The sequence below is a fragment of the Mesoplodon bidens genome (assembly GCF_964165515.1).
Source record: "Mesoplodon bidens genome assembly, contig: HAP1_SCAFFOLD_634, whole genome shotgun sequence".
NCBI lineage: Eukaryota > Metazoa > Chordata > Mammalia > Artiodactyla > Ziphiidae > Mesoplodon > Mesoplodon bidens.
Window position 1 is genome coordinate 33,053 of NW_027672018.1, and position 24,390 is coordinate 57,442.

The 24,390-nt window shown below is 52.5% G+C and overlaps 2 protein-coding genes across 2 annotated transcripts in view; both read right to left on the reverse strand.

Annotated features, from left to right (window-relative positions):
- LOC308610713 (uncharacterized protein) overlaps positions 1-24,285 on the reverse strand; it is a gene marked incomplete at its 5' end in the record, with an annotated part of 39,452 nt that extends 15,167 nt beyond the window's left edge. Inside the window, 3 exons of the mRNA XM_081259753.1 lie at positions 15,719-15,774; positions 16,515-17,436; positions 24,245-24,285. Of these exons, the coding sequence (XP_081115879.1) occupies positions 15,719-15,774; positions 16,515-17,436; positions 24,245-24,285 (1,019 nt within the window). The remainder of the gene's footprint in view (positions 1-15,718; positions 15,775-16,514; positions 17,437-24,244) is intronic.
- Positions 740-15,697, reverse strand: LOC308610712 (uncharacterized protein; the record flags this gene model as incomplete). The annotated part of the gene is made up of 3 exons (XM_081259752.1): positions 740-817; positions 15,060-15,591; positions 15,647-15,697. The coding sequence occupies 2 exons, from the start codon at positions 15,695-15,697 to the stop codon at positions 15,238-15,240; spliced, it is 405 nt and encodes a 134-aa protein (XP_081115878.1). The 3' UTR covers positions 740-817; positions 15,060-15,237.
- Positions 24,286-24,390: the final 105 nt, after the last annotated feature.

Sequence of the window (24,390 nt, forward strand, 5' to 3'; positions counted from 1 at the left end):
TAGCATGAGAGGGGAATGCAGTTTAGAGACACCTGGGACCACGGGCTGCTTTCAAAGCCTCTCCCCGCCCTTCCAGGTCTTGTCTGGTGGGGTTTTCAATATTAACGCCGCACAGATAAATAACACCCAGTGTCAGGATGAAGTGTTCTTACGTGCACAGGGTCAGATGGAGGGTTGAGGCCCCGAGCGTGGTCCAGTGTCACGGGAGTGGGGGCGGGGCGGGGGGCTGGCCGTGAAGAAACAAGAGGAGGAGGGGCAAGGCTCAGTACTGGATCCTGCTGACTACACACACACCCACACACACACTTATAATCTTTAGCTGCCCCATGAACTTTTTGTGAACTGTTTAAAACTGGAGGTCTGTTGAACAAACAGCGGCGCCACTGCCAGCCATAATTTCATTGCAACGAGCTAAAGACTCTTAACTCTTCAGGTTCCAGGCCAAAGATGGACCTGAGCGGAAAGGGCCAAGGAGCCGGGGGCCCTGCCTGGCGTGAGGCCCTTCTCCAGAATGACAGCCCAAATCCTGGGCAGGAACACCCTCATCCTGGGCAAAGGCCGTACTGCGTACACCCCACCATCACTGAGAAACGGGCCCACCCCCCATCTCTCTGGGATGTAGAACTAACTAAGGGGATCTTGGGCACAAGGGACACACAGATAGGGTCAGAGACACCGCCACGCTCACCCCATTCCTCTTCTAGAAGCGGCTATTGAAATAGTTGGGGGTCTTTCTTACTTTCTTCTTCTTCTTTTTTTAACCTCCAAGGAAAAGTTCTTCAAAAGTGACTTCCCTCACCCTTGGCTGTGGGTCATGCTGCAGGGGGCAAATGACGTGATTTAGATGACAGACAGAGCAGGCGCTTTGCTGCTGTATATAAGAGGCTCATCTGCCCTTATTTCTCAACGACCCCCCCCCTTTTCTTCCACAGGTGGGTGATGCTTCTGGAAGTGCCAAGATGTGTGAAGTCCATGAAAAGCACTTTACAAGCACCAACCTGTTTCCAGTGGGAGCTGCTAAGCTACACCTTGGCTCTGGGTTTTAACCCTTTTTTCCAGCAGTGGAGAGAAGGGGGCAAGGATGTGGGATAGGGATGAAGAGGGAAGGTGGCCAAGAGAAGGGGTCAGCCGGGGAGACGGAGGAGGGTCTGGTTTCTGAAGAACAGACCAGGAATTGTGGTGGCTGCCCGCTGAACACCCAGTTCTGGGAGAGACCCGGCTTGCAAAACGCAGACTCGCCGCGTGGTCTCCGGCTTTCGGTCTGGCCCTAGGGGCAAGCACAGGAGAGCTTGAGTCTCCCTCGACAGACTTGGGCAGTCATCTGGTCCGGGAGCCAAGAGTTATGATTAGCATCCGAGCTTGGCCTGGACGCTGGGGAGAAGAGCCTGATTGGCAGAAAGAGGTCAGAGGGACCAAGATTAGGAGCTGTCCCCCCAACCTTGGCATCCCTGAGTGAGGGCACCTTGGCCCTCTGTGAAAAGACACGAGGGGGCACACGGGTCCCCAGCTGTACCCACCACCACCGTTCTGCCGATTCCTGCTATGAAGACACCATTATGGAATGAGGAGAAGGAGAGAACGTTTGTTTTGTTTTTTTTCTTTAAAGGAGACTTCCCTTGGCAGGCAACAAACAGATTGCAAAGGAAGGAGCAGTGGCCGTGAGAGGCTGGCGTGAGCGCAGGGAGGAAGGCAGCACCAGGCCACTCCTGCCACCTCTCCTTTCTCTCCACCCCAGCTCCTCCTGGCACCGGGCCACTTTCCACTGCCTCCGCCCTTGAGGCGCTGATGGATTGGTTCAAGTCTGCACAGCACGCTTGTCAAGTGACAGCGACGGAATGGGAAGCAGCGCCACCAAACCATCCCAACTCCACTCCAATACTAACGGTGCCCCTTCCTAGGGCCTCACTCTCTAGGCACCCCATGCCGCATCAGGCACTTATCCAGTTAGTGACCAAGAAGACCTGGACGGGTTTTGGGGAGCTTCTGGCTCAGAAGGCCGGGCAGACGGCAGGGCTCCCAGCCAGCATGCCATGTGCCACGGCCCTCCGTAGGCTGGGGACCTCTTCGGGGAAGGGGTGTCTCTCACTGCACGGGCATGGCTGGTTCTCTGTGGAGGACACGCGCGCGCGCGTGCGCAGTCACCACAGCCTCCCAGCTCCCACTCTCATCAACGGCGTGTCTCTGGGCAGGTGGCCGGACCTCTTCAACTTTGGCCCCCTCATCTGTAAATCTTTGGCACCGTGTTTTCCAGAGGATTAAACTGCACTATGGACTTGAGTTCTGCCTGGCAATAGCTGGTGCAGGCCACATCTAACCCATTAAACAGCATCTGACTCCACTAAACATTCTACGTAACAAACAAACCCCCGAATGGCTATATAGTTTCCTTGCGGCAGAGGGAAGGCTGAGGCAGGGACACAGAGGGGGCCAGGGAGGGGTGACCTTCTGCAGAGTGTGTGGCTTTCATGGAAGCCCCAAACTGATGGCACGGGAGCCCTTCCTGGGACTGCTCCAAGCGCAGACTGAGTCACAGACAGGCACTTCTCTACTGGCGTCAAGGAAGGGAGGGATGAAGAAGTTCCTATTTTAGCATTGGGGGCCGCGAGGAGGTGGGAGATGAGAAAAAGCGGTCCAGGGTGTGCAGCGTTGGGGCAAGTCCTCCTGGGATGTTTTCCCCAGTATGTGTAGCAGTGGGGAGAGGGGAACCCCAAGGATGCCCCCAGGTCGGGGGGAGGGTCGCAGGCTTCCTGGGGTGTGGCTGAAGGAGGTCGCCCGACTGGGTCCTGCAGCCGGGCATGGGTGCTGGGGGGGAGTGGGGGGTGGGAGGAGTGATCCAGCCTGTCCAGGCGCTGTCTCTTGGCACACTCCAAGTCATGGCTGTCGCCGCCTCCAGAGGCGTCCCCACTCACGACCCAAGTTTTGCATTAGTAACAGAGCTGCGGAGCAGGAGTGCGGGTGTGACGGGGTGGGGGACGGGAAACTCACGTGGCTGGCCCTGACCTTTTGAGCAACCAGAACCTTCCCTGCCTCCTCCCAGGGCGCCAGGATAGCGCCGCGAGCCACTCGGGTCAGTCGGGAGTGAACTTGGCCGGCAGCGGCGGCGGCGAGTGGGGGAAGGGCGCCCCCTCCCCCGCCTCAGCCCTGAGCACGGATTGGTCGGCAACAAAGGGATTTTCTCTCCCACCACACACACCCGCGCTGCCGCAGGCTCCTCGCCCCTCCTCCGCCAGGTCCCCGCGCGGGGCCGACCCCGCACACGCACCCCCCGCCCGACCTTCCAGGACCCCCGGATCTCTCGGCTAGCCCGACCCCAGCTCACCCCGCCCGCGCGCTCCTCTGGGCTCCCCCTTCCCAGGCGCCTGCCGCTGAATCTCTGACAAAAAGCAACTTTGGGTGGGCGCACGGAGAACCCAGGATGTGCGGCGGCGCGCCCCAGGGGAGTGGGCACTGACTGGAGACCGCTCCAGCCCATCGTCCTGCGCTCCCTTCGGCCAGTCTGGAGTGTTCTCTCCGTGGACGCCTCCCCCACCTTCCCCGATTCAAAGATGCAAGCCAGGTGTAGCCAACTGTAAAAGGGGGCTCGGGGGCTTGGGGAGGGGGGCACCAGCAAGGATCGACCGGGAGAGCCGCTGCCAAACCGGGGCTGCCCGCCACACACCCCCTTCCCCCAAAACAGAGCCGTGGCCCCCCGTCAGTTCTTGGACCAACCTCAGACACTTCCCCTTCCCCCTTCCAACCCGCCCCCCCCCCACGCCAGGCCTCGGCTTTTTGTTCCTTTCACTTTCTTTCACGGTTGTGCCACACACAACCACGCGTGTATGCAAGAGGGGGCCCCATTTGGAAGCTGGTGTCCCTCAACAGGAGGCAGCAGCCCAGGACAGGAAACCTCGGTTGAATGCAATTAATCGACCTTACTCCACTCCTCCCCGCCCACCCACCCTCCACACCCCCCCGGGTCTGGTCCCTACAGGCTGGGATCCCACTTGGAGTCTACACAACCTGGAAACAAATCCAGAATAAACGATCCATAGACCACGACTCTAGAGGGGGTGTCACTGCACTGCAGCCTCCATCAGGGCTTTGTAGAAATAAAGTGAACTCACTGCAAACTCCTCCCCCCACAAGGAACGCTATACCAGAAAGCTATTAACGACAGCTATCATTAGTACACACAGGAAGCACAAAGGAACTTTTTACGAATGAAAGATGCATAAAACACAGGGTCCTGTGATCTGCACCCGGCTTCCCTGCTGATTGTGTGCAGCCTGGGAGTCCTGGGAAGGCTGGGGGTGAGGGTCAGAGGAGGACGGGGGCGCCCACTTTCTTTACGAGGAACAATAGGAACCCCACGTCTGTTCATCTTGGAACCCGGAACACCCCCAAACAAAGCTGTGGGAAAACTGCGGTAGACGTGGGGGCCCGTGAATTTTTCTAGCTGTTCAGAGCTTAATTACTCCTCCTTGATCCGTGGGACCAGACACGACACCACCAAGGTTAAAATGCCCCAAACAGCGCCGAGCAGATGTGAGCGAGCTGGCAGACGCGCAAATGAGGCCTGCCTCGGAGCACGATAACAAGAGACTAATACGTTGCATATCGTTGAAAGAAAATTATTTTTCTCTGATTTGCGTTTGCTTCGGGGGAAAAAAAAGCCAACCAGAGTCCCTCTTCACAAGCACGAGTCTTATCCTGGAAATGCAGCCCGGCTGCATTAAGAGAGCTGGAAGGAGGGAAAGACTGCCAGCGCTTTGGCGTTGCAGGCTTGTTTATCTTTCCCCTTTTCCTCCAAGGCGAAACTCGTTTTGCAAGCAACATTCCTACAGAAAATGGCACACGTCATAAAAAGAGACCAGTTTACAGAACTGGCACCGAAGTTCATGTATCATTCCAGAAGCATCTCCCAGCTCCCCACTAGGGAACCCAACTAGATGTAGAAGTCCACATTATAACCCAGAGAGTAGATCTGGGGGCAGGGTGGGGCGGAGGTGGACCCATAATTTGCAGATATCCTGCAAGCTGTACACTCAGGGGCCGAAGTCACACAGAAGGGCAGGATATAGAGTTAAGTCAGCTCTAAATGATCCTCCAAAGCCCGGGGGCCAGGGCTGCGGAAGCCTTCAACCTTGAGGTTGGGGGGAGTGGTGTTTACACCCAGCTTGCCCCAGGACAGCCCAGGGGCAGGCCCATCTTCTGGACCATCCTGAGCCCCGCCAGCTTGGACCGGCCCAGCGGGGTATTGCTGCCACCCACCAACTGTTCTCCCTCCCACCCTGGCGCCTCCCCGCAGTGCCTGGCAGAGGACCAGGAACTCAGAGAAGGCCGGGCTCTGGGCATTTAGTTGATTAAGTCACAGAGTGGGTGGCGCTGTGGGCAGACCTCAAGACAGCACCGTTGGTCCTGCAGCTGAAAGGCAAGAGCGCTCTTAAAAACCGGGAAGGCAAAGGGAGGCGGGTGATCAAAAGCCGACTTGCACCCCTCCCCACCCCCATTCACCCCCCTTCGGGTCCTGAACCTACACACTTGTGTTTCCAATCCAGGAAACAGGGCCGAGGGCATAGAACACAGCGGCCGCCCGTCTCTTGAACTTGTCTGAATAACAGGGCCATTTCAGAGGAAGAACAACGGCCTTCAGAGCCTCTGCAATTTCCAGAAAGCCTTCAGTTAATAATACATTCTTTCCAACAGGCTTGCTTTAGGGCGGAAAGTTATTTTCCCAAATCTTAACAACCCGGTCACAAGCCACTGAGGCCCCAGGTCAACAGATCCCGGCCAAACCCCTCCAGACAGTTGACACTCATGACCCCGCAGGCCCTCTCCTGCCACCTCTGCCTAACAAGTTCCCTAAACCACAACACACCAACCAGCGCGCACGTCCACCACGATCCCAGGAGCCAGAAAGATGCATGTCGCGGGGTGCGGGGGGGCGGGTGCCGCCGCCCAGGGCTCTCTCGCAGCGCATCCGAGGGCTCCCGGGCCAGCAAGGGGCGGCCACCTCTGCAGCTCTCCGCGGGCCTGCATAGTGCGCGCTTTGTGTGAGCGCCGAGGAGGCACAGCGCTGCTCGTGCACCAACAGCTGTCACATTATTTGCACTCGCTGTAAACAGCCTTCACATTCCCCCCTTACCACACAGTTAAAGCCAGACTAACAATCCAGTTAGAGATCAAACCAACAACAGCAGCATTGTGTCTGCCTTCGCACCAAGCCCAGCAGCTGGCAGGTTTCTCCGGAACAAGAGACCCCCCTCCCCCCACCCCTCCAGGCTCCAGCCAAGGCTAGCCGAGGCAGCAATGCGTGTGTCGCTGCTGATTGTTAAAGCAAGAGAACACAGCCATTTCGCGCAGAGTTCTGTGCGGTTCATCAGCTCTCCCAGAGTTTCCTCCTCCCAGGCCCCCTCCCCCATTTCCTCAGCTGGGAATAAAGGTTGTTCAGACTCCCAGGGTCGGTTTCTCTGCTCAGCAAAGTGTGGGTCGGCCTGCCCCGGCCAGGCCTGGGGTCCTGCAGCCCTCTCTACCGTGGTCCCAGAGGCTAGGCAGCCCGGCACTTTCTGCAGCCCAAAGCCTCGTGCGTTTCGGAAAACCGTCCAACTCCCTGAATCCTTCCTGGTCGCCCCACTGACCAAAATGTCTCCTTTTATGATTTTTGGTTAAGTCGAACATTTCCATAATCGTCATTATTAGCGCAAATTACATGCCTGATCGGTCCTTAAATAGATTTTAATTAAATAATCATACAAGGCTCATTTTATGACTTAAGAAAGGCATTAGTTTTCGTTATAAACTTTCCACCAGGATATAGAATAATGATAGCAGACAAATACTTATTCTTTGAAAAGCACCAATAACTGATGGGCAGAGTGTTGGGAAAGAAGACCCTGCTTCACACCTTCTGGAATCCAAGTGGAGACTAGACAGACCACATCTGCACAACTTTCCTCCGGAAAAGGGAGAGGGGATTTCTTCCTCCAAAGCATTACTTTTGTCTTCTCTTTGGGGCCAGGAGAAAGGAACCCCAAATGTTCCTTTTCCTTGCCCATCTGAAGAGATCTCTCCAGCTTAGAAGTCTCTTCTAGAGACCACTCCTCGCCACCCCCATCTGTTTTCCACCCCTCAGTCTGCTGAGAGCCGTGGTGGAAAGCAGGCAGGCTGTGCTTGTTAAATGCTGTGTAAAATGCTGTTAATAAAATAATAAATACAAAGGATGGAGGCTGCTGGTTCCATGGGTGTTTTGACTGGAAATGCCTTGGCACTTGTCATGTGTTTATGGGAGGGCAGACAACTCTAGGATTTACATAGTTTGGACATCTCTGTACTTCATTTATTCTTTCCTAGTTGACGTAGGCCTAGAGCTATTTCAAGTTTGCATTTGTACAGAACTGTTAAATGCCTAAGAGTTTCTCCAATTAAACCAAGTTTTAAATCAGACCCAAGGCTGGAACGTACTCTCGGCCTCGCCCCACTCCACCCCTCTGCCTCTGTGGCTGGAGAAAACAAACAGACACTCAACAACGATCCCCTGTCCTTGCTCTCCCCACCTTCACCACCCCCACCCCCGGGGGGGGCACCTAGGGCAAAGGTTAAGGTGTCTTCAGATTACAGGCAAGGCCCTGGCTACACACACTGGAAAGCACTGCAGTTGGGCGCATCCTGCGCATACTCGAACCTCTAAAATAGTGAGCTAAGATGGGGGGAAAACTGCTGGCCTGGTAAAACCCACTGTTCACAAAACAATGTCAGCAAAGGCTGAAAGGCATTCTTTAGAGAGGTACCAGGGACTCATGCCTACTGAAGCTCTTTCAGCACAAAGGCTTTTAGGGGAAGAAGGGAAAAGGGGGATGGGGTGGGGGAGGAGAGAAAGGGAGCGCTCCTGTTTCAGAGCAGGCATCCCCAGAGAGTCAAGAACCAAGTGTAGCTTCAATCAAACGCTGACTTCCCCTCTGGGAGTCTAGTAGGAAACCTGATCACAGTAGCTCACTACCGGCCTGGATCCATACAGGTCTGGTTTTCTTCTCATGCTAGTAATTTTTTTAAATACATATCGATAGAAAAGAAGCAATCCCTGACAGACTTTTATTGAAAACCACACTGAGACCTCATAACATCCAGACTTAATCCCTATCAGACAAACCACAGCACCTCTGGCCCCTGCAGTGGGCCAGACCCTTTCACCTCTTCCCACCAGGTCTCTCCCCTCCAGCCGCTGCTGTTCCCTCTCCCCGAAAGAATGACGGGAGGACTTGCCAAAGAGCACCTAGATACCGGTTCTGGAATCAATTCCTAACCATATAAATGATCCCACTTAGGGGGAGAAAAAAAAAATCCCAGCCTTTTCATATGGATTCCTTTAAAGCCCAGAATGCAAAGAACTGTAACAAAGGGAAAGAGGAACCCACGGAGGCAGACCTGGAGGAATAGCCTCAGGAATACCCTTGGAGGGGAGCTTAACCTGCAGGTTGGCCCCCAGACACTGGCCTACGCAGGTCTTGCGGCGGGGGGGGGGGGGCTCGGGCATCTCAGGGGCAGCAGGGGATGGAGAAGCAACCTATAGGAATCTGACCAGTCATTCAAAGCAATTACTAATCCTCCGGGCCTACTATGTGCCAAGTATTCTTTGATCCTAAAGGTGGAAAATTATTCCCAGTCTTACAAATGAAGAAACTTACTGAGGCTCAGAGGCCATAAATAACCTGCCCCCAAGGTCACACAGCTAGTAAAAATGGGCCACGGTCAAACTCAGTCCTGGAGTTGAGGAGAGGAGCCAATTATTGGTCAAATTGTGCCATCCAGAATCCACAAGAAGTTCGGAAGCCTTCCTTGGCCCTTGTACTCCAATACAGAGTAAAAGGATAGCACTTAACACCTATGAAATTCGGTCCACAAGGAGCCCGCACCCTAGTTTCTCCTACACCCAGAAATCTCTTGGTCCATGTGAACTCTTTCGAAATTTCTGCCAACATCCTACCCATCTCCCTACACTGGAACACCCTGGTGTGAGGCCAGGGGTTCCCAACAAGGCTCCACTTTCCCCTCCTCCAGGAGCCCAGAACAGGCAGTGGGAGGTGGGTGCTACTCTTAGGTCTCTATAAAAAGTGCTGACACCTGGAACTAGAAGAAGGCTTGCCACATAAAGCAATAAATCAAATTATCTAGACAGAGCAAAAGCCCTTTGGAAAGACTGCCTACATCTACCTTTCCTAGGACTTGAATGAAAAACTCAGGGACCAAAGTGGGCTGGGGAGGCAACTGAGGGGGAAGCGGCTTGCAAGATGCTGGACCCTCCTGGACTCCTGGGGGTCCCCCCAAAAAGCCAAGTCCCGAGACAAGCCGGAGGTTGGGGTTATCTCTCCTCTCCCCAACTTCTCATCCCAGCAGCGCAGGGTCAGCGCTCAACATCCCCTCCCCACCCCATCTTCAATTTCCTGGTCTGCCCCGGGCTTTCAGAAGCTCCGGGAACCATCCACACCCGATGCCACAGACGCCACAGGCTCCACGACCGAGGGCCGTCTCCAGCTCAGCTCGGTGGGAAGGGGAACGGGCAGGAGCGCCGGACACTCAGCCGCCCCTGCGGCTTCCCGGCCCCGGGCGGGTGGCTCCTCCAGTGGCCGAGGCTCCGGATGTGTGAAATGGCTCCAGGAGCGCCTGGGGCAGGCCAGGGCCTCCGCAGCGGGAGGGACCGAGGCGATGGCGGAGCCGGGTCCTCACCCCTCTAGTCAGCCAAACACGCCCCGGCGGCCCGGCAGCCCCTGGCTCGCAGCCAGTGGCTTTCTCTCTTTTTTAAACTTTCCGGCCTTGGCCATCACCGCCGATTGGGACAGGATTTCCAGCCCCCGCCTTCCCGCCTCCACACCCTCCGTGCAGGCCCTTCCAACCTCCAGGGAGGTGACCCCCGCCCCCGGGCACCGTGAGTCCCTGGCCCCGGCAGACCCTCCCCCGCCCCCGCCACTTGGGCCACCTGGAGCGAGCCGCTTCCCAAAGCGATCGGCGTGCGGCCGAGTCTGGGGCTGCTGCTGCGTCCGGGGAGGAACTCCCGCAGCCTCCAAAGGTCCAGGCCTGCCCGCAGCGGCATGCAGAACCGCCCCCTACTCTCGCTCTCTTCGAAAGACCAGACGCGGGGGGAGGGGGGGCGGGGGAAGTTTAAGGCCTGTCTTTAAAAAAAAATTTAACTCTTCAGATGCAAGAATTTGGGTGCTCTTGGCACGGTTATGAGCGCTCGGGTAGAACAATAGAAATGGGGGGTGCCGGAAATGGTGCAGGAAGACCCCTATAACCCTATAAACCTCTCCTCCCCCCCTCGCAGTTACTATTAGCATTAAAAGATCCCAGTGCCTTCAATGCAATAGTGCCTGTTTATAACTTTTCCCTGCTGGGTCCCCATACCCTATACAAGCCCCCTCCTCACGTTTTGAAATCACCAGGGCAAAGATCGCTCCCAAATCTGTGACCTCCCGGAGCTCTTGGGCCTCTCACCTGCTCTTGCCCCTGGCACCCTGACCTGACTCACCCTCTTCCCCCCAGTAGTTCCTCTGGTTTGCACCTAGACAAGAAATTTAGTTTCATTTAGCTTCCGGTCTTTAATTTTAGCAGGTCTCCTTTTTGCATGCAAATCAATATGGCAATTACCATCTAAAAGCTCGCCCAGCCCCGGGTCAATGTAAATTGATCATTGTCCGCCTTCCACAAAATAACACCGGGAGTCTGTGATGCATAATGAGATTATACTGGAAACTGTCTTTTAGATCAAATTCTATTTTATGCTGTCAGGATCTTCTCCTAGCGGACTTCCCCGCTAGTCTAATCACGGGGCGCCAGAGCCCATGGGTGCTGAGGGGCGATGGCTGGCCGGGGAGACATGGTTCTAAGAAATAACAAAGTGCGGGGACGCGCCCCCCCCCCATTTCCAACACCCTCGACTAGGGGCCGGCGGAAATGAGCCTGCGCTGGGAAAGGGGGCCTTCTACAGAAACGTTGCGGGGGGGAAAAGTTCGTTGGTCAATTCCCATCCAACAGAAAGTCAGCTATCCCTTCCGGAGGAACACATGGGGGGCAACCAGCGAAAGCCGTCGGGCCGGGCTGGAGGTTGGGAGACGTCCACGGCCAAGTGCTCGGGGCACAGGCGGCTTGGCTGCCACGGGGGTGGCCTGAGAAGACCTTCCACTCCTGCCCCGGCTGCTTCTCAAGCCAGCGCCACCATCTAGGCCCCGGCAGCGCAGCCAGCCTTGCAAACAGACGGAATCCTGCCGGCCTTACACTCGGGCGAGGCAGCCCGGTCGGGCCGGGCTCCTCCAGCCAGGAGAAGGTCCTCCCGCCCCCGCGCGGCCCCCGGGGCACGGGTGTGACCCTGGAGCTTAACAAAGGGCCTTCAGAGCTCCTCGGGCGGGCGGGGGAGCGGTGGGGCCAGCGGGGAGAGGGGCGGTACGGCGGCCCAAGTGAGGCCCCCCGCCCCGCCGGGCTGGGTCTGCCGGGCCCGCCGCCCTCGAGGAAACCACCGAGGTGGCATTGCCGGGGCTGCTGGGCACTCCCGAGGACCGTCCTGGGGTTCGGGCGGCTCGGAGGCCGGCGAGCCTCCTGCCCAGCCCCGCGGGCTCCACCCGAGTGCGGTCTTCCCAATAAAAGCTGGAATTCCCGGCTGGGCTCAGACAAAGAGGGACCGCGGCAAATCGACGCCGCGGGCAAATCAAACCCAAGCCGAGTTTACGCGCGCGTCTGGGGTCACAGAGGCGCCTGCTAATCCTCCCTACGCTGGCCGTCCCCGCACGGTCTCCTCAAGGGGGGAAAGAAAGCATACCTCCCCCCTTGATTCCGCCCAGAGGCCGAGCTTCGCACTTCTTTCGGTTCAGTCTCTCTCAGTTCACTAGGCCCTGCGCCACCTTAGCAAACAGGGCTTAGAGGAGCGCAACATCCCTTGCTTCCGACCCAGAATGCAAAGCTACTCCTCTTTTTCCTCCACCATCCATCCTCTCAGGGTCCAGAACTCAAAAATCTTTCAGAAATCCTCCTACCTGCTCAAGACATACTCTCTTCCCCACTCTAGATGCGAAGAAACTATAACCAGAAGCAATCTTAGTAACCAAGGGCCATCCACCCTTAGCTAGGCACCGTCGCCCTCAGTTTCCCTCTAGCCGAAGACACAGTATTTCCCAGTGAATGAGTGTGCGAATGTGGTCGTGTGGCCCACACTTCCGTGCCCTGCTCTGTCTCACCGGGCAGGAAAATCTTCATCAGGCATCGAGGAGTTTTTGTCATTCAGCCTGTGTATCTAAGCATGGATGTATGCATGTGAATGCTTTTTGTGTTTCCAAGTGACCCTCTTCACACCTTTAAATGGGCTTTTGTCTCTCGAAGGAACTTACAGAAATTCTGCTCCAGTTTCCAGCTCAACAAACTCTGGGATTTTCTCCTAGAATCTCGCTCTAGGTCTCAGTATTTGCATACCCATGTTTACATTCCTCGCGGCCAGTTCTTTCTCTCTTCTGTATCTCTTGTTCCATGTGGGCACCAGAGCCCAAGTGTCTTGATTTGTCTCAGCACATGTCATTCAGGCGCACATCTTAATCTGTGCATTCCTGTCTAATACGTACACCTCCCCACGACTTACATTCTTGCTTTGCCTATAATGGGGCTCGTTCCCAGACCAATATGGGTTTGCAGTTTAATGTAACTAGAGGATCCCCTAAGACTCCAAACCCTAAAAGGAAGAGGAGGGGGAAGGAGAGAGGAGTGTGACTAATGATTCATTTCTCTATAGGGTAACCCACCCACCAATTTCTACCTCAGGGAAAGAACGAGACCAATGCCTGCGGAGTTGTATTAAATTTTTAGACCCATTCAATGTTGACCCCATGGATGTGTATACAAATGATCGATCTTGTACACATCACTGTCCAACTCCTGTTTGGAGGCTGCCTCCCGGCACATATCTTATTTGAACTCTCCACAAGTTCATGGTTAAAAGTGTTTTTATTTACATAGACAACTCAAGGACCCCTTTGCTCTCTCCGACGCATACCTGTATGCACTGGCCAGGCATTTCAGGCTTGGGTCTTTGGTAGGCAACACTCTCGGTCAGAGGCCCCACTGACTAAAGCTCTGCGCAGACCTTCACATACTGGGCCGCTGGGAACGGTAAGGTCTAACCTCTGCATCTCCCCAACTCAGTTCCTTAAGTGAGGGTGCCCACTGTGTGTGTTCACACCTTCCCCATTGAGAAGTATCGGGTCAAATTAGATCACCTAGCAGCTGCGTTTGGTTCGTCGAAGAATCGAGCCCAATGTACCAGGATGTGAGACTGCATACACAGAAGAGAAAGGAAAACCCTAAGCCCAGACTCCCGCCTCCTCTCCCCAGGGGGCTACTTTGCCTCCAGGAATTTCTACTACACTCCCCACCCCCACTCTCCCTATCGTCTTTAAAGGGTTAAGAGAAACCCTCGCAGCCTTCCCTCCACCCTGGTCGCTGGGCCCGAAGGCTCGCTCGCTCACGGGAGTCTGCCGCCGCCTCCGCGGCCCGCCCCCCGCTTCCCGTCCTTCAGCCGGGAGGGAGCCTGCATGCCTGTCTAGACCCATCTATCACAGGCACACCAACAACACCCGCGAGAGCGCGGAGACCCTACCCAGGACCCCCTGCCCGCACGGTTCCCGGCGGACAGAACGCTGGAGCGTGACCGCGCCTGCAGGGTCGGGGTGGGACTCTACGGGCTCGGGCTGCCCCGAGCGCACAGCGGGTCTGCCCCGGCCCCGGCCCACAGCGCTCCCGCCAGCCCGGCTGCCGGGGCACAGTCACAGCTCTGTGCGCTGGGCAGTCCTATTTTTATCTTGTCTAATCCCAAACTGGGCGGGGAGCACAGGCGTCGTGCTTAGAGAACAAGAGATAGGCGAGGGAGGCGGGGAGGAGCAGCCAGGCAGCGACGCGAGCGGGAGCGAGTTAAAGACACAGTCGAGGCGACCGAGAGCAGGAAGAAAGAGCGGGCTGTGCGGGCCTCGAGGCGCCGCCCGCAACGCGCCGCCCGGCCAAGTTACACTCGCCTCCCGGTCGCCCCTCGCCGCCCATCCCTCCCCACTTCCCAGAGGCGCTCTCCGCAGCCCGGGCCGCGGGGCCCCGGCCTCTGTGGGAGGCACAGGCCCGGCCGGCCCTGCAAAGGGCTGGAGAGAATCGCTAATGAGCTGTGCGGCCCATTGATCCGGAGAAAACTTCCTAATTAACTCTCAGTCACCTACTGGTGACAGCGCCTCAAAGGACAGCGCTGGGGCCGTCCGAGCCCCAACCCCGACCTGCCCGCGGAGCGCCTGGCGCCCGAACCCCGCGCGCGCGCCCCCCCCCCTCCACTACCCCAGGCAATCCCGGTGAGTGGCGGCGTAAACCCGCACACTAAAGGCCAGCCTCGGGTTAAACCTGGACGGCATATTAATCACCGCCATCTCCCCCCTTCCTCCTCGCGGTGAAATCATGCCCAAAATAAACACGGGAACCAACACTGCAAAGCCCAGACCAGATAACAGGTCGGGGGTGGAGTGGGAAGGGTCGAGAAGCAAATGTATTTTCCAAGTGTCCACGTACAGGAGTCTCGGAGGCCGACAATTAAAATGACTTCCACACAAGCAATTCTGTTGGCCAAACCGAATCCAACACCTCGTAAGGATTGATTTCGGCCCGCGGTGTCCGTTTCCAGTGCCACAGGAAGTGTCAGATGGCTACAAATACCCAAGTCTGTCTGCGTTCACCACCCACCACCTTCTGGGGTGGGCCATTTCCTCCTCGTTTTTATTCCCAAGTCATTTTAAGGATTTTTCTCCAGAGACTACCCCTAGAATCAAATACCACTACCCCTCCTCTGGCCTTCTCTCAAAAAAGAAACAAACAAACAAAAAAACCCAGCTAAAACCCTGAGCTGTCTACTCTAGACACAAGAGGCTGTACGAATACCTATTTGAAGCGCGCTGGTTTCTTTTTTTAAGGTTTGTTTTTAAATACACATAACCCTCCCCCCTCCTTCGCTCTTCCATCCCCGCAACCCCCCAACCCTTTAGACGCCGGCGGCGCGCGCCCTCGTGCGCGCGGGCACTCACAGCCTCTGGCTGGAGATCGCGGACTTTCTGGAAAAGATTCATTAACTGCAAATTAAGCCTCGCCCCGGCTTCGGCCTACACGCGGCCAGGCTCAGCCGTCTCAGGGACCCGGGGACGTGCCCACTCGAGAGTGCAGGCGGCGGGAAGCCCGTCGGGACCACGCGTGCCTCGAGCCGCCCTACTCCGCACACGGCGCCCCGGGGCTTGCTTGGTCAACAGCAGGAGCACGTCGCCGCCGCCCCGAGCCCCCTAGCTGGCGGAGGCTCTGCAGCGCAGCCGCCCACCTGCTCCGAGCGCGGGCCCCGCGGCGCAGCGGCGCCTCGCTCTCCCCGCCTCGGCCGAGGATCGCGCCCGGGTGCGCAAGTTCCTCTTCGCCCTCAGCCTCTGCGCCGCACGCCCTCCGAGTGGGACCAACTTCCTCCGGCCGCAGACTCGCACACGCCCTACAGGGCTTTCCACCAGACTCCACGCTACCCAGAGGAGGACCCAGGTCTCGCCCCCGCGCCCGCCGCCGCCCCCGCCCCCGCACGATCTACCCCAACCCCTGGGGGTAGATCTTAAACTTAAAACCAACCCCACGACGTCGCGGGGAAGGTGCGGGTGGACCAGGGTGGCAGATTAAAATTTTTAAAGAACATTTACAAAACAAAGCGTCTGACCTGACTGGCTGGTGGGCGGGCGGGCCTTGTCGGAACCCCTCGCTCTGCTCGATTTCCTAGTATTTTTTTTTAAATCCATGTGATTCACGCTTTGGAGCAATCCAAAACAAAAAACAAAAAACCGGGATTCCCCTCCCGAGTCGCGCGGCAGCGGCGGCAGGTCGAGCTCGGCTCGGCCCGGGGCGCCCGCCACACACACCCTCGCGCACGCACACGCCGTCGTTCCACGAGCAAGAACGAGCTGCCCCCGGAGAGGTGAGACGAGGCAGCGGCGGCTGGAGGTTTTTACAGTTCTTTCCCGAGTCGAAAAAGAAAGCAGACGGGAACCCGCCGCCCTCCCCTTCCTGCTAGCGAGCTAACGCCGAGCCGAGCTTCCCAGCTTCCAGCCCAGCTCACCCCCCCGCCCGACTCGCGGCACTCAGCGACGACCGCGCTCCCGCGCACACAGACACACACTGCCTGCAAACTTCCAATCCGCGAACTCCCTGCTCTCCTCTCAGCCCCCAGCGGGGCGGCAGCCCCCCCACCCCCGCCGCGCCCCTCCCTCCCCGAAGCCCACGCCGGGCCGCTTAGGTTGGCTGCACTTTTAATAACTTACAGCTAGGAAATAAAAACGAAAGCGAGCAAAGCAGCCAAAGTGAAGCGCGAGGCACAAGCTTCGAGGGGTACGCCAGAGAGTCAGAGGAGCCACCCGCCGCTAGTCTGGGCCCCGAGGGAGGGGGCCGACTGCAGCCCGCCGCACGCACGCCCGCCAGCCCGCGCGGCCTCCGCGGGGAAAGGTGTTCCGGGCACTGACCTGAAATCCCCAGCCGGGGAGTAAGCAGGGAGCCTGCGATCCGGCGCTTTGAAGTTTTCCCCGGAGCAGAGTCGAGGCGGCGAGGAGGAGCGACGGGAGGTGGGGTGGGTGGGGAGAGGTGTGCGGGGTTGGAGGAAAGTGGGGTGGCGACGTTGGCGATGGGAGAAGGGGCCGGGCCGGGGAAGCGCGGCGAACAGCAAAGTTTGCCGTCCCCCGCTGCCCGCAACCCGCTCGCGGCGCCGCGCTCGCTCGCCTCCCTCGCCGTCTGCTGCCAGCCGGCTGCCCTCGGGGTCGGCCACGCCGAGGGGTGGGCTCTGGGCCGGGTGGGGGCGGGGGCGGGCTCAAAGCCTCCGGGCAGGTGGCGACAGCCCCGCGCGATCCTCCGGGCTCCGGCGGCTGGGCCGGGCTCAGCAGCTCTCGCGTCGCCGCTGCTGCCGCCCGCGCTCGGGCAGGAGCCCCAGCGCCATGCTGACGATTAGCCGCGAGCGCCCGCTCGGGCTGGGTGTGTATGTGTGTGTGAGTGTGTTGGCCAAGTCTTCCCTGCGCGGCGACAGCGCGGCTTGGGCTCACCGCCCGGCAGCTCGCGGGCTCCCCCTCCGCCGCCGCTGCCGCCTCGCTCCCGCTCTCGGTCGCGGTCTGGGCTCCGGCGCGTCTTCCCCGCTGCCGCCGAGCTCGGTCCGCGTTCAGCAAGGAGCGTAGCTCTGCCTCCCCTCGCCGCTGGGAGCCCAGGCTCCGTCTGCCGCCGCACGCCGCGATCCCAACGCGTCCCCCCTCCCTGGTTCCCTCCTCTTCCTCCTCCCCCTCCCTCCGCCCTCTCGCCCGCCCGCCCGGCCTCCCTCCCTCCCAGCAGCCGCCTCCCCTCCCCCCGCAGGCGCAGCGCTCGGGCGACAGCCAGCCGCCCGCCCGCCGCCGCCTCCTCCAGCTGTCGCAAGTTTGAGCTCCCCCAGCCTCCGCTCAGCCTCCGCTCACCCTCCGTTGCAGCGCCTGGGCGGTGGGGTGTCGGAGCGGTGATTCCCCAAAAAGGTTTGCCCGAGTTTCCCCAGCCGATTCCCGGCGCGTTTCGCCTATCTGGGTTCGAACCCCAGACCACTTGGGTGGCGTCCCCCTCGCCCCTTGTCCTCCCCTCCCCAGCTTGGACCGAGTTTCCTTCCTCCTTTCCATACTTCCTTTCTATTTCCTTTTTTTTCTTTTAGATTCACTTTAGAAGAAATTTTACATCTTCTTAAAACATAGTTCCTTTAGCTTTCTCTTTTATAGGCTAAATCGTCAACATTCAATTTTCTTCATCATTTATATTCGCCAATAAAATACTACTTTTTATGGATTCTCATTTATAGCTCTTTGTGTTATGCAGAGTTAGATATTATTAACATATCTTATTTTACATGATTAGAGTATGAGAAAGAGGAGAACAAAAAGAAAAAAAAATGTGTGATGTGATGTGTGTATGTGGGAGGGGGGAGATTTATCACACACACATACACACAAACATATTCATATCAAAATAAGGAAGAAGTACTCATAACTATTACAGCCTGCGTTTCTCCAGCTGATCACATGATCATAGCTGGTATGTATAACAAGCTTCTTCCACTACCATCCTGTACACCCTATACCCTCAGCAAGCACTCCTGTTGGTCATAGATTCTTGCCTGCTAAACTTACCCAAACCTTTATTCCTGAAGGAACTGGACCATAGCAGCCCAACCTGAATTATGATAGTTTTCCACTGACTTTAATCATAGGAAATGAAAGTATTAAAAGGCACCCTGGAGGATCTTTTGCATTCCATACAGACCCTCCTTTACCCACATTATTTGGTAGCAACCCAATTTCATCTTGATAGAAGGATCTCTCCAACTAGTGCAGAAACCCCAGTCTTTGCCTGTTAATTCAGAAGTCCCATCTGGCTAGGTCAAACTCTCAACTTCTATTTCAATGAAAGTATTGTCAGGTTCCCTGGCAGAAGCATTATTTTCCTTGGTACTAAGATCTCACTGGACTTAACATCATGGAGATGAGAAGCAAATATTTTGCTAGTGGATCACTTGCAGTGATAGTGGAGGAGCCTCTCCCATTTTCCTCCCTTGATTCCCTGACCCAGGAACTCTGACTGTGGGAGATATAGCACTATATGTGAAGGAATGGTGATCATACAGAACACTCTGGAGATATCACCTCAGCCCTGAAAGGTATTGCCATCTAGCTGGCACCATAACTGAGTCTCCCTTAGACCATTCCACCATTACATCTGTGGCTCTGTAAGGAAAACCATGGTTAGACTAATTAATTCCATGAGAATGGACCCATTGCCACATAACTATATCTCTGTATTTAAGCTGCAGGATATCAATGAGAGAGTATGAACGAATTAATAGAAAATGACTATCATGCAAAGACAAACAAGGGACTTTGTATCTCTTCTGAGGAAGGGATTCATCTGTTTTCAGTTGGACCTGGGATATTTGTACCATGTTAGGTGGAAGCACGACTTGGCTGTTTTCAATATTTGGAGATGAATACAGTTTAAGGAGATTTGCATGGGTTGACAAGGGGTGAGCTATGGTGGCCTTTTGATGTGGCCACTTGGCTAGGCCTTACCACACTTTCCAGCATTCCTTTTCTGTATGTCTCTGGGTAGGGTGGGATATAGCAGAGTTTCTTACAGGGGACTGGAGGGGAAGTGAAGCAGCAGTCATTTTATGTCCTCACTGGTCTGCTGGCTCATCTCATTGGTGAGAGACAGTGGCCAGGCCTGCCATTGCCCACCTTCCACTGGGCCTTCCTTCAGCTTCTTCTACTCTGGGACCAGTGTGGGTATTTAGTTCCATGAGGAAGGGGCTTGACTTCTGCAGGAAAACTACACAGTCAAGGTCAGAGGCAATAAGGGCTCACATAGGTTTCATTCTGTTTTCGTGGCCTCTAGCTTTTTTTTTTTTTTTTTGGTGTATGGGTTCCGGATTGTTGCTACTTTACTTTACATCCATATTCTCTCCCTCGCGGCCTACTTTGTGACCCCCAAGCTCCAGGATCAGACACAGTCCTAAGAATTCAGCCTTACACAATTGTCTAGGTCAGACTGTTGCCTGTGTCTGATACTGGAGCTTGGAGTCCACAGGACATGAAGTCAGGGAGAGAAGACAGACAGATGGGCCTCATTTCTTAGTAGTTCTGCTTCTTCTGGGGGACCTATACTGAAATATTCCCTTTGTATTCTGGAAACGAATATTAAGACATTCTTTCTTAGAAATATAGAAGAAAGAAATATGATGTCATTAACTTATCCTTAACTTTCCTAAAGATCCAGAATTATGCTGTGCCTTTTTCTTTGAAAGTCAGAAGTAGCATAACACCCTAAATGTTACTTATTTGCTAGCAATACTTAACAGAGAAAAAGAGGGATAACTTTGCAGTCAGGAGAAAGACAAACGGCTTGGAAAAGACACAAAATAATTGTCAGCTCCTGAAAAAGTCTTTTTTAAAAACGTTTTTCTCTTTTTAAAACGGTAATAACTCCCCACCACAGAGAGGTGCTCTCACACTTACTTCTCCAATATTTGCAAAGCATTCAAGTCCTAAAATGTGCCAACATTTTTCAAACACAGGATTAAAAATAGAGTATTTTTGTTTAAAAATAATTATATGCCATAACATGGAAACAAATAATTCTGTAGTCTTTGGAAAACAATGGTTTGCCTGTGGATAAAGTCACCCTCCCGCCCTACCCTCAGCCATCATGTCAAAGGAACAATAACCTCCTAATGTGTTAAGTTCTCCATGCATTGTGTTTTAAAACAATGCTTTATGAGCACACCATTGGTGAGCTTTCGGCATTATCTCAGTATATGGTACATCTACAGAAATTTTTTATTTATACTCCTGTCCTTTTTTTTTTTCCTAAGGTACTTGAAACATTTTGCTTTGTAGTAATTTTTACTTATTTATGTTAAATAATATCATCTTTTGTAAGCCGCTGGTGATTTTGCCTGAAAGGCTGACTGTTGATAAGAAACATTCTTCTCCTTTTATTTGGCTGAGTATTTTGTAACAGAGGAAACATGACACTGTGGTCAGGCATCAGGCTTCAGAGAAAACTACTAACTTCAAAGTCTAGCTCTGCTCCCAGCCTGCTCTGCAACCAACAGCATGCCTTAACCTCTCTGTGCCTTATTTCTTTTCATTGGAAAAACTAAGATGATAACAAAATATCTACTTCCAAGATTTGTTTTGTAGATTAAATAAGCTAGTTCATGTAAAGTCCTTCACATAGCACCTGGCAAATGCTCAATAGATATTACCCATAATAATATTGTCTTCTGTGCTTGCCAATAAACTATGAAACTATATGGATCTAAAGGACAAGGCTTATAATTAACCAAAAAGAAGGAGTAAAGACCTTAGTTAATAAAAGTAAAATAATGTATCTTTTAAATATAGAGATATTGCTTCTACACAGAAATATTGTTAAAATAATAAATGTCAGACAAATAGATGCACATAACTGTTTTATAACTAGCAGCTGGATCCTTAACTCTCTATAACTTTGAAATGGAGCTGCAAAGTACAATGCATTTCCCTCAGTAGTTTCTCCAGATTCCCTTTGAATTTGTGCAGGGTCGATTGATACATACAAGCACTATTTGATAAAACATATTTTTCAAAAAGTGAGAACAGCACGTAATTACCTCTACATGATATTTCTTTGGTAATTGCAGATAAATTGGTAAAAATATTTCAATTAGGCAAGCAGACTATTGATTGCAACTTACTAGGCTGTAAGAAAAAGTGATTTTTCTCTCAAGTTTTAATATAAGTACTTACTTGTTTTATTTACAACAAATACAAACCTTCTCATTTCAGCAGCTCAAAGTCTTCATGGAAAAATCACATGATTACTAATCCTCAAGACTGACTCTCTGTATTTTTTGCAAGTTTTCGCCTACTTATTATGTTCCTGCTGGGAAGTTCCTAAAAATTACATTTCCTATAACTGGGAGTATTACTAGTTCTTTCTATCAATCTATTTTTAAAGTGCAGAACCTTCAGAACGTTCTGAATATATTCTTTTTAGAAAGGAAAACAAGAAGGTCACAGATTCTTCTTTTTCCTTTAATATTTCTCAACCACACACTCACACACACATTCCCTTTATATCTTACAAATTCATGAGAAAGCTCATTCTGTTTGCAATTTTAATTTTTGCTTTTGTTGACATGCAGTCTTCCTTAAGGGAACTTGATTATCCTTTTATACGGAAGGTAAGCTATGTACTATATTCATTTTAATTGAGGATGCACTGTTTGGAGATTACATCATCTGGTTATTTACATTTTTCCTTTCTTCCTTGAGTTGATCTCAAAGGAAACATGTGTGCATTTATAGTTCATGTATTACTGATAGCTATCCTGAGTATAACAGCATTTATACTCAGCTCTAGTTATAACTTGTTTCACCCAACCAAAACCACACTTTTCTACTGATTATAAGGTGTTAAATTCATCACAGATATCAAAGCGAGAGAGTACAGTGAGACTCAGTAAGCTTATGGAGGGGAGCTGGGGGTTTTATACTTAACTGAGGGAAACTTGATCATTGATGACACTGGTTTATGACAACGTCAGGATGGCATTAGGCAGCTCTGACGTGATAACTCCAGGGCACAATTTTTCACCTATTGGGAGGTAGTGTGAACATCTGAGCAGCTTAGCCAGTCAACTGTGTCTCCCTACAGCCATCATTCTTCCTCGAAAATCTAATGATTCTCTTAGTTCCATGGCAGAATCAGGTCACTCTAGGTAGTTCTATGTTATGTGAACAAAAGAATCACTGAGGATAGTAAAAACTAATTTTAATTTATCAAGGATCATACGTTAAGTATAATATTTTATAAATCAGTTATTTTACTCTAAAATTAGTTGACAATTTTTTCCCCATAATTTGATTGGCACATTTGATAATTTGCACAGAAATGTACATGATAAGTGAACATAATGATGTTAAATAGTGGAAGATTGGAGCTGATGCAAAAAGAAAAGGTAATTAAATATATAGAAATTATAACATTATTCAAATTCCTACCCAATCTGCAATCCTTCCTCCAATTATACTTTTTTCTGGAATATAGTCTTTTAAGCCAAAAGCACTTAGAATGGTCATTTTAGAGATTATGAGAGAGGAATTATAGCCCAGAGAAAACCTACATGCAATAGGTAGCTAGGGGCAGGCTTATTGAATGACATTATTCAGCCAACAAGTTGATACATCATCTTAAATCTGAAATTTTGAACAACTGCAGATAAAATGTCCTAAAACATACGAGGCAGGATGGTGTCTTCAGTTTCCCTCACTTACTTTATCTTTCTTTCCTTTTCTCACTCTTACAGGAAGAGAATCTCCCTTTAACTCATTATGGTTATGCTATAAAAGACTGAGTGATAAAAAAATAAGTTTATTTCAAAGGTGCCTCACTCTGAATCATCTGAATGACAGGAATCATTATACTGAAGAATGGGACTCACTGAGAGCATATATAAAGGAGCCTTATTTTTATCCTCCACTGTCCATTCCCCCTGTGCTGTGAGACTTGTTTTGCCTTTGCTTCCTTGGGTGAAAAGCAGTGCACATCCCATACCTGCCATGGTCACTTTCAGATAACAAGAATCCACCAGTAACTTCCAGTTCCACACACAGTCTCAGTTCAATAATTATTTTGTTCAATCCACTGTATTAATTTCAACATTATGAATTTCATTTAAAGTTGAAATTCCACCCATCCCCCATCAAGGGAGAAGTTTTCAATCCACACCAGTTGTTGGAGCGTGGCATGAAAGCTCTTACTAGATTAATAATGTTGTGTGTGCCTGGTAGATGCTTAAAGCTGACACTTTCTCTTATGGTGCGTGGGTTCTTCCGAGCCCACTGCCCCATCACTGGGAATTTCTCACACGTGGTTCCCTTTAGGGTTACCAAGAGCAACTCTATTCTGGATGGTTAGTTTTAGCCATTGCCTATATCTTGTCCTATGCAAACAGCCTACCCAATCCATTGCCAGGAAACCCTATAGAAATTTAGGTCTTATAATGTCAGTAATTTATTTAAAAATAACTCATCATCACATGTGTGACATTTATGGAATACATATTTGTATTATACCCTCTAGGTATTTGGTTGACACTTGAAATACTTTAATCAGGAATATTCACCCTAAGGGTAGTGAGTCAGCATTTGAAAATTAGGAACTTTCGATTTCTACTGAGAGAAATAAGGAACCCCTGGAAAAATCATAAAGAGGTAGATTTCAACTAAAAACGATTGAACTATCATTGCCTCAATCTGCAACAGAGGACTTGTTAAACAGCCTAAGGGAATTTACAAATATGTACGTATTTGCTAAACGGGTAGTGGTTGAGATATGTTTATTGACTAGCAAATTTGTACAGATACTTGGCCTTTGGACAAGTTCTAGAGAACTCAAGGTGTAACATTTTCCCAAGTGGGGGTTTTAGCCCAGGTGTTTATTCCTTCGGTGCCACCATGATATGAAGGAATCTGTCATCGTACTAGAGGAAAAGGTACTAAATGTAGAACTGAATACCGATGAACTTATGGGATATAGGACTGAATATGGCTGCAACAGTACAGCTCAGGACTGTCTGGGGTCTATTTGCCAATTCATTTTTCTATGAGTGATAGAATTTGGTCTAAGCCTTGCTTTCACTGTAACATCTCACCTGGTTGTGCGATTTTGAGAGAGGATAAGTACAGCGCTCATGTTGCTCTAATCATTGGAAGCCTCTAGCCTCCAGAGTGGCAGTGTGAAGAAACTGTCAGAAGGCTGATTTCAACTCAGACACCTCTGTCCTTGATCTGACCTAAT